General features: G+C 41.0%; 1 protein-coding gene across 7 annotated transcripts in view; it reads right to left on the bottom strand.

Moving 5' to 3' along the window:
• The window catches only part of CCSER1 (coiled-coil serine rich protein 1), a 1,553,450-nt gene that overhangs the window by 1,048,414 nt on the left and 492,661 nt on the right, over positions 1-12,375 (bottom strand). For all 7 annotated transcript variants that reach the window (XM_073590104.1, XM_073590096.1, XM_073590085.1 and 4 more), the window contains exon 4: positions 1,171-1,261. In XM_073590104.1, the coding sequence (XP_073446205.1) occupies positions 1,171-1,261 (91 nt within the window). The remainder of the gene's footprint in view (positions 1-1,170; positions 1,262-12,375) is intronic.

Consider the following 12,375-nt stretch of genomic DNA (forward strand, 5'->3'; position numbering starts at 1 on the left):
ACATCCGTCCTTTATATTTAACGATTTTATGATTAGTTTAAAAACGTCCGTCCTTTATGACTCACCCGGTATATGGCCGTGTGAGGGCTTGTTTTTTGTGGGATAAGCTGTACTTTTGAACAATGCCATTGGTTTTAACATATCCTGTACTGGAAAACAGGAAAAAAAAACAAGTGCGGTGAAATTTGAAAATTTGAAATTTGCCATTTTCTGATACCCATAGTGTCTCCATTTTTCATGATCTCGGGTTGGGTGTAGGCTTATTTTTTGTGTGCTGAGCTAACGATTTTAATGATACCATTTTGGTGTGGTTATGTTCTTCTGATTGCCTTTTATTGCATTTTAATGCAATGTCGTGGCGATCAAAAAAAAGTAATTTGGCATTTTGACTTTTTTCTTGCTATGCCATTTAGTGATCATGTTAATCCTTTTTTTATTAATAGATTAGGTGATTCTGAATGTGGCGATACCAAATATGTGTATGTTTGATTTTTTTTTTTAAATGGGGCGAAAGGGGGGTGATTTGAACTTTTATTCTTTTTATTTTTTTATATTTTTAAAAGCATTTCTTTTTTCACTTTTGTCATGCTTCAATAGTCTCCATGGAAGACTAGAAGCTACCATAACCCGATCGGCTCTGCTGCAAACATGCGATGATCAGATCATCTGTATGTTGCAGAGTACCTCACTTGCTGTGGGCGCCGACCACTGATGACCCGTGATCACGTGACAGAGGTCATTAATGGGCGGATTTCCAGCATGATTGCCGGAATCGCATGTCAAATGCCGCTGTGAAAGCTTGGCAGCAGCATTTAACAGTTTAATAGCCTCGGGTGGATGGCTATTCTACCCGCGGCTGTTCCAGGCAAATGTCAGCTGTTCAAAAACAGCTGACATGTGCCGGGAAAGATGTGGGCTCACTGTCGGACGGAATGAGGGTAATCAGTGCAGTTCTTATCATTTCTACATTTTATAGTTTAAATAAAGAATTATAGAAAACAAAATTCAAACTTTAGCATTTTTAGCATTAGTAATGTTTGCTTCGTTTAATACAGTTGCTTTTACTTAACAGTGATCTTTTAGTTCAGCGTAAAGTAAACTTACTCTGTGTATGAAACTCAATGAGACTGCAGTTCTAAATAACTAAATCCATTTTTCTCCTCTACTTACCTCGCCGAAGCTGCTGCTCTTCTGTAAACTCCAGGTCAAGCATGAGATCATCTTCATCCAATTCACAGGAGCCCAAATTATTTAACACATCCTGGAAAGAGAGACAAGAAGATGTTAAAGCATCCGAAGAAGCACCAGCTAGGCTCACACATTTTAGGCATAGGCAGATTTTTGTATTATCACTGCCACCAGGGCTCCATCAAAGTGATAAAGGAATTCTCTTCCTGGATGCCAAAGCACCATATTGTATTATCTACGCAGGAATGGGATCATCATAACATAAAATTACACAGCATGTATTTGGGGACCACATACGGTAATAGGACTCATCTATCACACCGCTGAATTCATCTGTCATTGTAGCATGGGGAAAAGGTAAAAATTAAATTCCCAGTTGCAGACCAATGTATAAACACCATAAATTCTACAAACTGCATCACAGATGTCTAGAAGTCATGCGGTTGTGCTATGTAACAAATGATTAAAGTGGGAAAAACATTACATTCGAGATATATTTATAAAAATCACTGATATTTAATTAAAAATAGGATGCAGTGCATGGAACAAATATTCAATTTATAAGCAGGGTACTTTAGTTTTTTGGGGTTGCTCGTTTCAGTGTGGGTATTCTGAATTTTTTTCAGCTTTGTGCAACTTAACTAAATGTTTTCATTTTTAATGTTACATTTAGATGAAAATATATAAAACCATTTGTGTATAAATCCTGTGAGACTATGTTCCTTTCATGCTTCTATGGCGTATATTACCAAACACATTATGTCTACACATATACACACAATGGGCTCAATTCATACCGTGACTGATGTCTGCTATAGGGTTATCCTGGTCTAACAAGTCATAATTTCACAGAATAAATGACAACTTGCTGATGGCTGCCCCCTTATATAATTTCCTGCTTCCTGTTACTGAAACATGAGCGACCTATCAGTCAGAGGCAGGCGGCAGGCAGTGGGCGGAGAATAGTGAGAGGGGCAGGAGAACTGTAAGTGCAGGACCCACCCACTGCACTTGCAGCTCATTAACATACAATTTTAACTACGTATTTCTCTAAAACAGCAAAATGGAATTGATCAAGAAACGTGAGGATTTAATTAACATTGAGGCGCCTTTATACACATGCAATTAGTTTGGTATATAAAATCCTGAAGATAAGTTGTCTTTAAAAGAAGGACTATTACTAATAATGTTGCCCTATTATTGAAATAAAAATATGTTTGGAAGTGTTACAGCTAAGATTATATCTTCATTCCAGGTCACACAGGAAATGCTGTGTAAACGGTTTCTACCTGTCAGGAAAAGTAATACAAAATATAACATAAAGTAATTACGGGATGTACATGACTTCGACATTTGCTGACAGAGAATTGCATTAATGATTGTTGTTAGAGTTTGAAACTGTTCGAATATACTTTATATTATACATCAGGAAAATAAAACTACATAACAAAAGCAATACTTTGGGTAACTGTCTTATCAAAGTGTTGAAAATACTAATAACAATGTAAAAATAAGTCCTCGCTGCAGTGAAAATGTTCTGCTCCGCTATACAGTGTGTCAGCAGGTTTTAGGCCATTTAATTGCAGATCTATGCATTGAATTACCAAACAACAGCTTGAAAAAAAAGGTCCAGCTTGCTAACAATACTCATCAATGGTTAATCCTTATTTAGTCCAGTTCCCCTTTTAATATTCTTGAGTTGATAAATGAAAGGTAAAATTATGTAAAAAAATACAAATACAGACCCTCCCCCTTAAAAATGTAGCATAAACTTTCATAAATGTATGGTTCAAGGACCTACTTTTATCTTGATGTGGTTTAATTTCTTTAATACTATGTACAAGTTTGAATGAAAATTTTGCATTGTTTTTTAATCAGTCTTTTTTATAGTCCTCAAAAAAAGTAATAAATCTTCAGAAAATGACCTATTGTTTTAATCAGATTTATGTGTTAGACATTTTTTCATATTATGATCTTTAATGAAAAGAAAATAATTAATCTTACAATTTTCAGGATGGTCACGGGTGCTTTTTTAGACTTACAGTGGGTACAGAAAGTATTCAGACCCCTTTAAATTTTTCACTCTTTGCTTCACTGCAGCCATTTGGTAAATTCAAAAAAGTTCATTTTTTATTGATTAATGTACACTCTGCACCCCATCTTGACTGAAAAAATACAAAAATGTACAACTTTTTGCAATTTTATTAAAAAGAAATACTGAAACATCACATGGTCATAAGTATTCAGACCCTTTGCTTAGACACTCATATTTAAGTCATATGCTGTCCATTTGCTTGTGATCCTCCTTGAGATGGTTCTACTCCTTCATAGGAGTCCAGCTGTGTTTAATTGAACTGATAGGACTTGATTTGTGAAGGCACACACCTGTCTACATAAGAACTCACAGCTCACAGTGCATGTCAGACCAAATGAGAATCTTGAGGTCAAAAGAGCTTGAGGTCAAAACAAGCTCTGAGACAGAATTGTGGCAAGGCACAGATCTGGCCAAGTTTGCAAAAAAATTCTGCAGTATTCAAAGTTCCTAAGAGCACAGTGCCCTCCATAATCCTTAAATGGAAGAAGTTTTGGACCGCCAGAAGTCTTCCTAGACCTGGCTGTCCAGCCAAACTGAGTAATCGTGGGAGAAGACCCTTGGTGAGAGAGGTAAAGAAGAACCCCCAAGATCACTGTGGCTGTGCTCCACAGATGCATTAGGAAGATGGAAGAGCGTTCCACAAAGTCAACTATCACTGCAGCCCTCCACCAGTCTGGCCTTTATGGCAGAGTGGCCCGACTGAAGCCTCTCCTCAGTACCAGACATATGAAAGTCCACATAGAGTTTGCTAAAAAACACATGAAGGACTCCCAGACTATGAGAAATAAGATTCTCTGGTCTGATGAGATGAAGATGGAACTTTTCGGTGATAATTCTAAGCGGTATGTGTGGAGAAAACCAGGCACTGCTCATCACCTGCCCAATACAATCCCAACAATGAAACATGGTGGTGGCAGCATCATGCTATGGGGGTGCTTTTCAGATGCAGGGACAAGAAGACTGGTTGCAATTGAAGGAAACATGGATGCGGCCAAGTACAGAGATATCCTGCATGAAAATCTCTTCCAGAGTGCTCTAGACCTGTCATGGCTCAGGATGAGATTTCCTTATCTGTCCTAGGTTTGTTGGGATTAACTCTGCATGGCCTCCCTTTTGGTTTGGGGAAGGCTATTTGTACTCACTCTGGTGCTGGGCTCTTTGTCCGTGATACTTCCGTTCTCGGCTGAGCAGTGGACCTAAGTGACTCTAGTGTATACCGTTTGTTCCCCTGTGTGCTTGTTCTGTGTATGATTCGGCTTGTCCCACATTTTTGTGTCTGCTTTGTGATTCGGTACTTCGGTTATATCTCTGGTTCTGACCTTTGGCTAAGTTCTCTGACTTCCCTCCTGTCTACTCCCCTGGTTACCATGTTCCTGTCTTGTTTCTGACTTCGGCTTGTAGTGCACCATTCTTCTGCCTCATCCCTAGTACACTGCGTTACCCTCTTGTTTCTGAACTCGGCTTGTCTGACCTCGCTACCGGTGCCGCCAGCTCCCGCTTTCATTTTCTTTCCTGTATGGGAGTTAGCTCCACCTCCGGCCACCCCCCGGTGATCAAATGTCTCAGGTTCTGTTCTCATGCAGCTCACACTTAGCTGCAGCCACACGCACTGACTCTAGATTGCTGCCTCCCTCCTTACTCACCCTGGTGTTCATTACATTATCACTGACCAATCTGAGACCACGTGCCTTCTTTCCTAAGAAGTTCTCTCCAGCTGAGAGAAATTATGATGTGGGCAACAGAGAGCTTCTTGCGGTTAAGTTGGCTTTTGAGGAGTGGAGGCATTTTTTAGAGGGTGCGGCTCATCCCATTACTGTGAAAAAATTTAGCTTACATCAAGTCCACCAAAAGATTAACTCCTAGACAGGTCCGGTGGTCACTTTTTTTTCCTGGTTTCAAATTTCAAGGCCGATGCACTGTCCCGGAGTTTGGATCCGGTGTCCCCTCCCGAACTTCCATCCTCCATTCTCCAACCTGGGGTGGTTGTGGCTGATATCTCATCTGAGTTAGCGCGAGAGATCTTGGAGGCAAAGTCTCTTGCTCCCAGGTCCAAACCGGTTGGTAAATTGTTTGTCCCTGTACCATTTCGCCTAAGGCTCCTTCGGGAGTTCCATGAGTCTGTTTTGAGTAGACATCCCAGGATCTCAGCCTCTTGTGGGGCCATGGCTAGGGTTTTTTTTGGTGGCCCTCACTGGTTGATGATGTCAGACAGTTTATGACTGCAAGTGGAGTTGATGCTTGTACAAAGAGCTTTCATAGCCGGCAGGGGAATTGGTGCCTTTGCCAATTCCTGACAGACCATGGACTCATCTGTCCATGGATTTTATCACCAATCTCCCTCCATCCAGAGGTAATACTGTTGTGTAGGTGGTGGTGGACAGGTTCTCTAAGCAAGCCCATTTTGTACCTTTGTCTGCACTGCCCTCTGCAGAGACCCTATCCAGGCTGTTTGTGCAACATGTGGTGCGTCTGCATGGTGTGCCATTGAATGTGGTGTCTGACAGGGGTGTTCAATTTGTTGCTAAGTTCTGGAGGGCATTTTGTAAAAATTTAGGGGTTACTCTGTCCTTTTCTTCTGCATATCACCCAGAGTCGAATGGTCTGACCAAACGTACAAATCAGTCCTTGGGACAAATTCTGTGATGTCTATCCTCTACCAGAAAGGATGATTGGTGTGATGCCTTGCCTCTGGATGAGTTTGCTTTTAACAACCTGGTTAGTGAGACCACTGGTATGTCACCCTTTCTTGCTAATTATGGGTTTCATCCACATTTTGGGGAGTTTTAATGCTTGGATTCCAGCTGTCCTGGGGCTGAGGGGGCTGTGCAGCATTTAAAAGGAGTTGTGGACAGAGGCCCGTCAAAACATTACCAAAGCTCAGAAAAGGTACAAGTTTGCTGCGTATAGGAAGCAAGTGTCAGCCCGACTTTCAGTGTGGGGGAGAAGGTGTGGTTGTCCACTCAAAACATTAAACTTAATGTTCCCTCTGCTATATTAGGTCCTAAGTTTATCGTTCCATAAGAAATTGTCGAGATTATCAATCTGATAGCCTTTAGGTTACGTCTCCCAGCCTCCTTTAAGATTTACAATGTTTTTCACAAATATCTTCTGAATCTTTTGGGAACAGTTGCTGAGGATTCTATGTGGGCTGCTCCCCCTGTCTTGGTAGATGGTCACATGGAGTACAAGGTGGAAAGCATTGTGGATTCTTGGTCAGTGCGTTGTGCCTTTTAGTATCTTGTACCATGGGTAACGGCTCGCTCCGTACATGCTGATCATCTGGTCTGGGCATTTCATGTCAGGCATCCTGGGAAGCCTGGGGGTCCAGTGGCCCTCTGTTGTGAGGGGGTACTGTCATGGCTCAGGATGGTATTTCATTCTTCGTCCTGGGTTTGTTGGGGTTAACTCTGCATGGCCTCCCTTTGGAGTTTGCTCCACCTCCGGCCGCCCCCCGGTGGTCACGTGTCTCAAGTCCTGTTCTCGTGCAGCTCGCACTTAGCTGCGGCTACACGCTCTGACTTTAGATTGCTGCCTAACGGAGGTTCATTACAAGACCTCAGACTTGTCCGAAGGTTCACCTTCCAACAAGACAATGACCCTAAGCACACAGCTAAACTAACAAAGGAGTGGCTTCAGAACAACTCTGTGAACATTCTTGACTGGCCCAACCAGAGCCCTGACCTAAACCCAATTGAGCATCTCTCAAGAGACCAGAAAATGGCTATCCACCAACGTTTACTATCCAACTTGATGGAACTGGAGAGGATCTGTAAGGAAGAAGAACAGAGGATCCACAAATGAGGGTGTGAAAAAATTGTTGCATCATTCCCAAGAAGACTCATGGCTGTACTAGCTCAAAACGGTGTTTCTACTCCATACTTAGGCCAGTTTCACATTAGCGCTTTTTAAGCGCACGCACAGCCGCTCTCTGCCCGGCGTGCCCGCCCCTTGCTTGTATCGCCGCCTACTAGTGGACAGTGGCGCCTGCGATCGGCGCACCCTATCTTTAGCATAGGGTGCGCAGATCGTGCGCAGGCCGTGCGCTAGTTGCGCTTTGACCTGCGCTGCGCACTTTTGACCGTGCGCCGTGCGCGCCAAAATCAAACCGTCAAAAGTGCGCAGCGCAGGTCAAAGCGCAACTAGATAGGGTGCGCCGATCGCAGGTGCCGCTGTCCGCTAGTAGGCGGCGATACAAGCAAGGGGCGGGCACGCCGGGCAGAGAGCCGGCTCGGGGGCGGAGCTACCCCCGGCCGTGCGTGCGCTTAAAAAGCGCTAATGTGAAACCGGCCTTAGCAAAGGGTCTGAATACTTATGACCATGTGATATTTCAGTTTTTCTTTTTTAATAAATTTGTGAAAATTTCTACATTTCTGTTTTTTTTCAGTCACGATGGGGTGCAGAGTGTACATTAATGAGAAAAAAACTTTTTTGAACTTTTTTGAATTTACCAAATGGCTGCAATGAAACAAAGAGTTGAAAATGTAAAGGGGTCTGAATACTTTTCGTCCCACTGAATATTTCCTGTCATTTCAGGAAGAGTTTTCAGCAGACTCCTTATCATCAGAGGCAGGATTACAATGACAGGTAACACCTCTATACACAACTGAAAAGCTGGAATCAACCGACCACAATTGGTGATGGTACAGCTCCATCTCCTGACACAATGACTTTCTTTGCACATGTTCACTTAATGAGATAGCATCAGGAAAGGAAATATGCTCACAATGTAGAGAATGGAGAAAATATGTACAGTCTAAGGAAGGGCAGAAAAATGACAGGCACTTTAAGGCAGTGAAACACATCTTCTTCCAGATACAATGGAGCTGCTCTGTCATTGTTATTGGAAGCAATTCCAGCAAGACACAGATGTCACCTAAATTACATACAGCCAATGAGCTACGTGTAAGTAAAGCGCTACTCATATATCTGTAATGGAGAAAACATCTCCAGACTTATTATCATATCTCATCAACTTCATGAAGTGAACAATTTGTAGAAATCTAGCCCAACTTCAAGATTTGTTCTTGCTGTTAATAATCCCTAAAAGGAATTCTAAAATAAAAATGAAAATTCTGCTCTTGTGCAATTGCTTTGGTGGAAATATGTTGGTCATAGCATGCAAACATATGACAGATACATTGCAAACATCATAGATTGGGGAACTGTTAAAGATTTAGAATGTAACATGTAATGAAATTAATTTATTACCAAAATTTGGGCAATTTGCACTTCTCTCATCACTTTTTAAAACTGATTTTAAGAGTAGATGAGACTTACTGTATATGGAGGGGTAGTCCGACTACTTTAATAATAGTTACACAAAATTAGAGTGAAGGATGACGCAGATCTATGCCAACTCATTGTTGGTGTAGATTTGGGTCAAAGGGTTAACGTTTTTCCTTGCAGAGATTGATAAGCCAAGCCTGGCATATCAGAATGAAGAGACTTATAAGCAATGCATTCGTCTGTAGGAAATGTAATATGCAAATTGTCTCTTCAGAGAGGTACAGGTCTAGAACTCTATTGCCACCTACTGGAAGAAGCAATCCTGAAAGTCAATATTGACTCTTTAACAAGCCTTGCAATGTGACTTAGGGCCATGTTACACGCAACAATATTGTGAGCAATATTGTTGCAACGTCACCAGTTTGGTGATGTTGCAGCGATGTCGAAATGACATTGTTGCGTGTGACACATAGCAACAATCAACGATCAGTTGGCTGATCATTAACCGTTGCCTAATGGTCTGGGCCATAAATCTATCGTTGGTCTCCCGCTGGGCAGTACGCATTGCTGCATGTGACAGCAAGAGACCAACGATCAGTGAGCTCCCAACACCATACAGCAGCCGCTGGGAGCTGAAATCCAGGGTAAACAGCGGGTAACTAAGAGCCACACGGCTCTTTAATACCCGCTGTTTACCCTGGATACCAGCGTGCTCGCTGACCCTGATCGCTGGTGAGTCTGCCTATGTGACATCTCACCAGCGATCAGCTAACTATGTCCCAGCGATCCCATCCACGTTGGATCGTTGGTGGGATTGCTAGGACATTGAAGCGTGTAACGGGGCCCTTAGGATGTGTAGATTTTAATTTTTGCTACAGACAGACAAAGATGCACAAATTTATTATGTGATTTGTATCTTTCACTGAGTCACTAATGTTTTAGAGTGGCGTATGAAACACCAGTATTAGTAAATTCCCCAATATAACTTTCTTTCTAAAGGCAGATTCTTATGTGTTTGTCTAAAAGAAATAATAAAAAAAGTCTTGATTTATTCTAGCTTCCATTCCAGCTACTCATTGCAAAAGTATTAAGCAAAGCAACTTTACAACTGCCCAATTCTTGTAGTGATTCCCACATGAAAGCATTGTAACAGATAGTAATCACAGTATATAAAAATAACGCTATCAATATCTCGTACACATCTGGAGCAGTGGACTTATTGATTTAGGTATTTATTGCACACCAAGGGAGACCAGGCTGACTCGTGAAATCAAGAAAGAACAAAAAGGAAAGAAGAAATTCTGAAGATCCCCTAATAAAACCCCATGCTGAGTTTCAGCATCCAGTAACAGTTGATTGCGCAAAATAACTCCGTAACGAAAAAAAATTTAATGAACCCAGTGATACGGCTCTGGCAATTTTACAATCGCTTTACAGATTATATAGAAGCCGAGTCTTGCTTTTTAATTAATATGAATATATGTTATTAATAAAGCAGAGGTGTCTTCGTTGCCAACTAAAAAGATATTTTGTTATTAAATCATATATTTTTTATACATTCCAGAAATTTGTTTTCTGTTTAAGAGATCATCATAATATTCTTGTGGATGGAGCATTCTACTGCAGAGGTTGAAATTCCCTTATTAACACGGGCAAGTTTTTAATTCCATTTCAGAAATGAATATTTAAGTAGACACAATTTAATTTTATCTCCAGAAAGCAAACCTCTAATTATGGTTTCAGCTATGTAGTACACAGCCACTCAATTTACAGCAAAGGGGAAAGGCGTAATCAAACCTAACCTTGGAATTCTTTAATTTTTACTGTAATGTTATTAAAAAATGCACATAATATCTGAGCATCAATGAGTTAAGAATCCATTATAGGAAGCCTAAATGCTGAATCTGAGGTGGTGGTAATCCAGGTGCTTCACACCTTCTCTGTAGCAGATACGCTATTCTTGAAGTATTGCTTTCTAGGTTCATCATATTGCCTAGGGTCTAAGACTGCGGTTGTTGCATCGCATCTGGTACACACCATTATATAGAAGATGCTCACACTGTCCTCAAATTATCATTTACTTTGTACAGCACAGCAGCATATAGTAAATGAAGGGGGTTCAACTCTTGATTCTTATCAATCAGTTGAATTAAGGACTTAAAACACTCACATCAATTCTATGGAACTTAGATCCAGTATGATACGTAGCCATAACCTTATGTGTGGAGTTGTGGCTACATACACAATGAAGGAGACACAGTCCTCATGGAGATTTGGTAAATAAGCATGCAAGCTTACATAGCAAGCAATGCCTGCCCTCATGGTTTCAAAATTGTCAATTTAATACTCTGTGATTTCAGATTTAGCTAGTACATATACCTTTCTGAATTGGGAAGTGCTGTAGAATATGTTGGCACTATATGCAGTTAATCAAGTTTTAGCTATCAATTTCAGATCAGTGGGGTCCAAAGTTTCAAAACATCTGTTTGAAGATGTTGCCTATGTATAGGAAGAACTGCAATCTTCAATATTTGCATTGCTCCATCTACTTGTTTGTCAGCTACTGAAACAGCTGAACAGGATGGCCTGAAGAGAAATACCACCACCAGTATGATATTGATGTCCTATCCTAATAAATGTCCATTAACCCCTCCGTGACATCCGCAGTGCATGTACAGCGCTGTAGTAGCTGTGTTCTTGCAATCCACCACACATATACTTGCTGATGAACTAGCGGGCTCACGCTGAGTGCCACCGCAATCAAATGTGGATGTCAACTCTGTAGGAGAGCTGACACCCTGCAGCAATGCCCATGATTGGTGCTAGCACTGATTGCATACATTTAACTTCTCTGATGCCACTATCAATAATGACAGCAACATTGATGGACATCGTGGAGAGAGGGAGCTCCCTCTCTGCTCCCATCCGCACAATGCAGATGGGAACAGAGAGAAAGCTCCCTCTAAGATGCCCATCAATGTCGCTGTCACTATATCTCCATGGTGACCCAAGGCCAAAAGATAACCTGGGGGTCACCCAGAGAGAGTGGCCTGTAAGCTCCTGCTCTAAATGTTATTTTTATTTTTATGGCTCTATGTTATAATCTTCTGTGAAATGCCTGGTGGTTCAGGGTGCTCACCACACCACAATTGTGAGGGGTTGCCACTGTTTAGGAACATTGGGGCTCTCCAAACGCGAAATAGCATCCGCTAATGAATCCAGCAAATTTTACATTCAAAAAGTCAAATGGCGCTCCTTCCCTTCCGAGCCCTGCCATGTGCCCAAACAGTAGTTTTCCCCAACATATGGGGTACCATAATGCTCAGAACAAATTTGTACAACAAACTTTTTGGTCCTTTTTACCGTTACACTTGTGAAAATAAAGAAAAAAATGGGTATATAGTAAAATTTTTGAGAGAAATAGTAAAAGTTTCATTTTTTTCTTCAACATTGCTTCAGTTCTTGGACTTCTTGAATGTGGCTTTTAGCACCTTGAGAGGTGAAGTTTTTAGAATAGTGTTAGTTTGGGGTATTTTTTGTAATATAGACCCCTCAGAGTCACTTCATATGTGATGTGAGAACTAAAAAATGGTTTTATAAATTTTGTCCTAAAAATGAGAAATCACTGGTCAACTTTTATCTCTTATAACTTGGTAACAAAAAATGTGAAAAATGTTGCTTATTAAAAAATTAAAAGTCTGATAATTGTGAAAATTTTCACCAAATTTCTGTTTTCTTCACTAATAAATGCAAGTCATATCTGAGAAGTCTGAAGACTGTCAAGAACTACAATATGTCCCGAAAAACTAGTGGGATCTGTTGAATTGTTCCGGAGTTATTACCACATAAATTAACCCCTTTCCGAC

This window comes from Dendrobates tinctorius, unplaced genomic scaffold (genome assembly GCF_039654945.1).
Source record: "Dendrobates tinctorius isolate UK_male_01 unplaced genomic scaffold, ASM3965494v1 ptg000011l, whole genome shotgun sequence".
In the NCBI taxonomy this organism is placed as follows: Eukaryota; Metazoa; Chordata; class Amphibia; order Anura; family Dendrobatidae; genus Dendrobates; species Dendrobates tinctorius.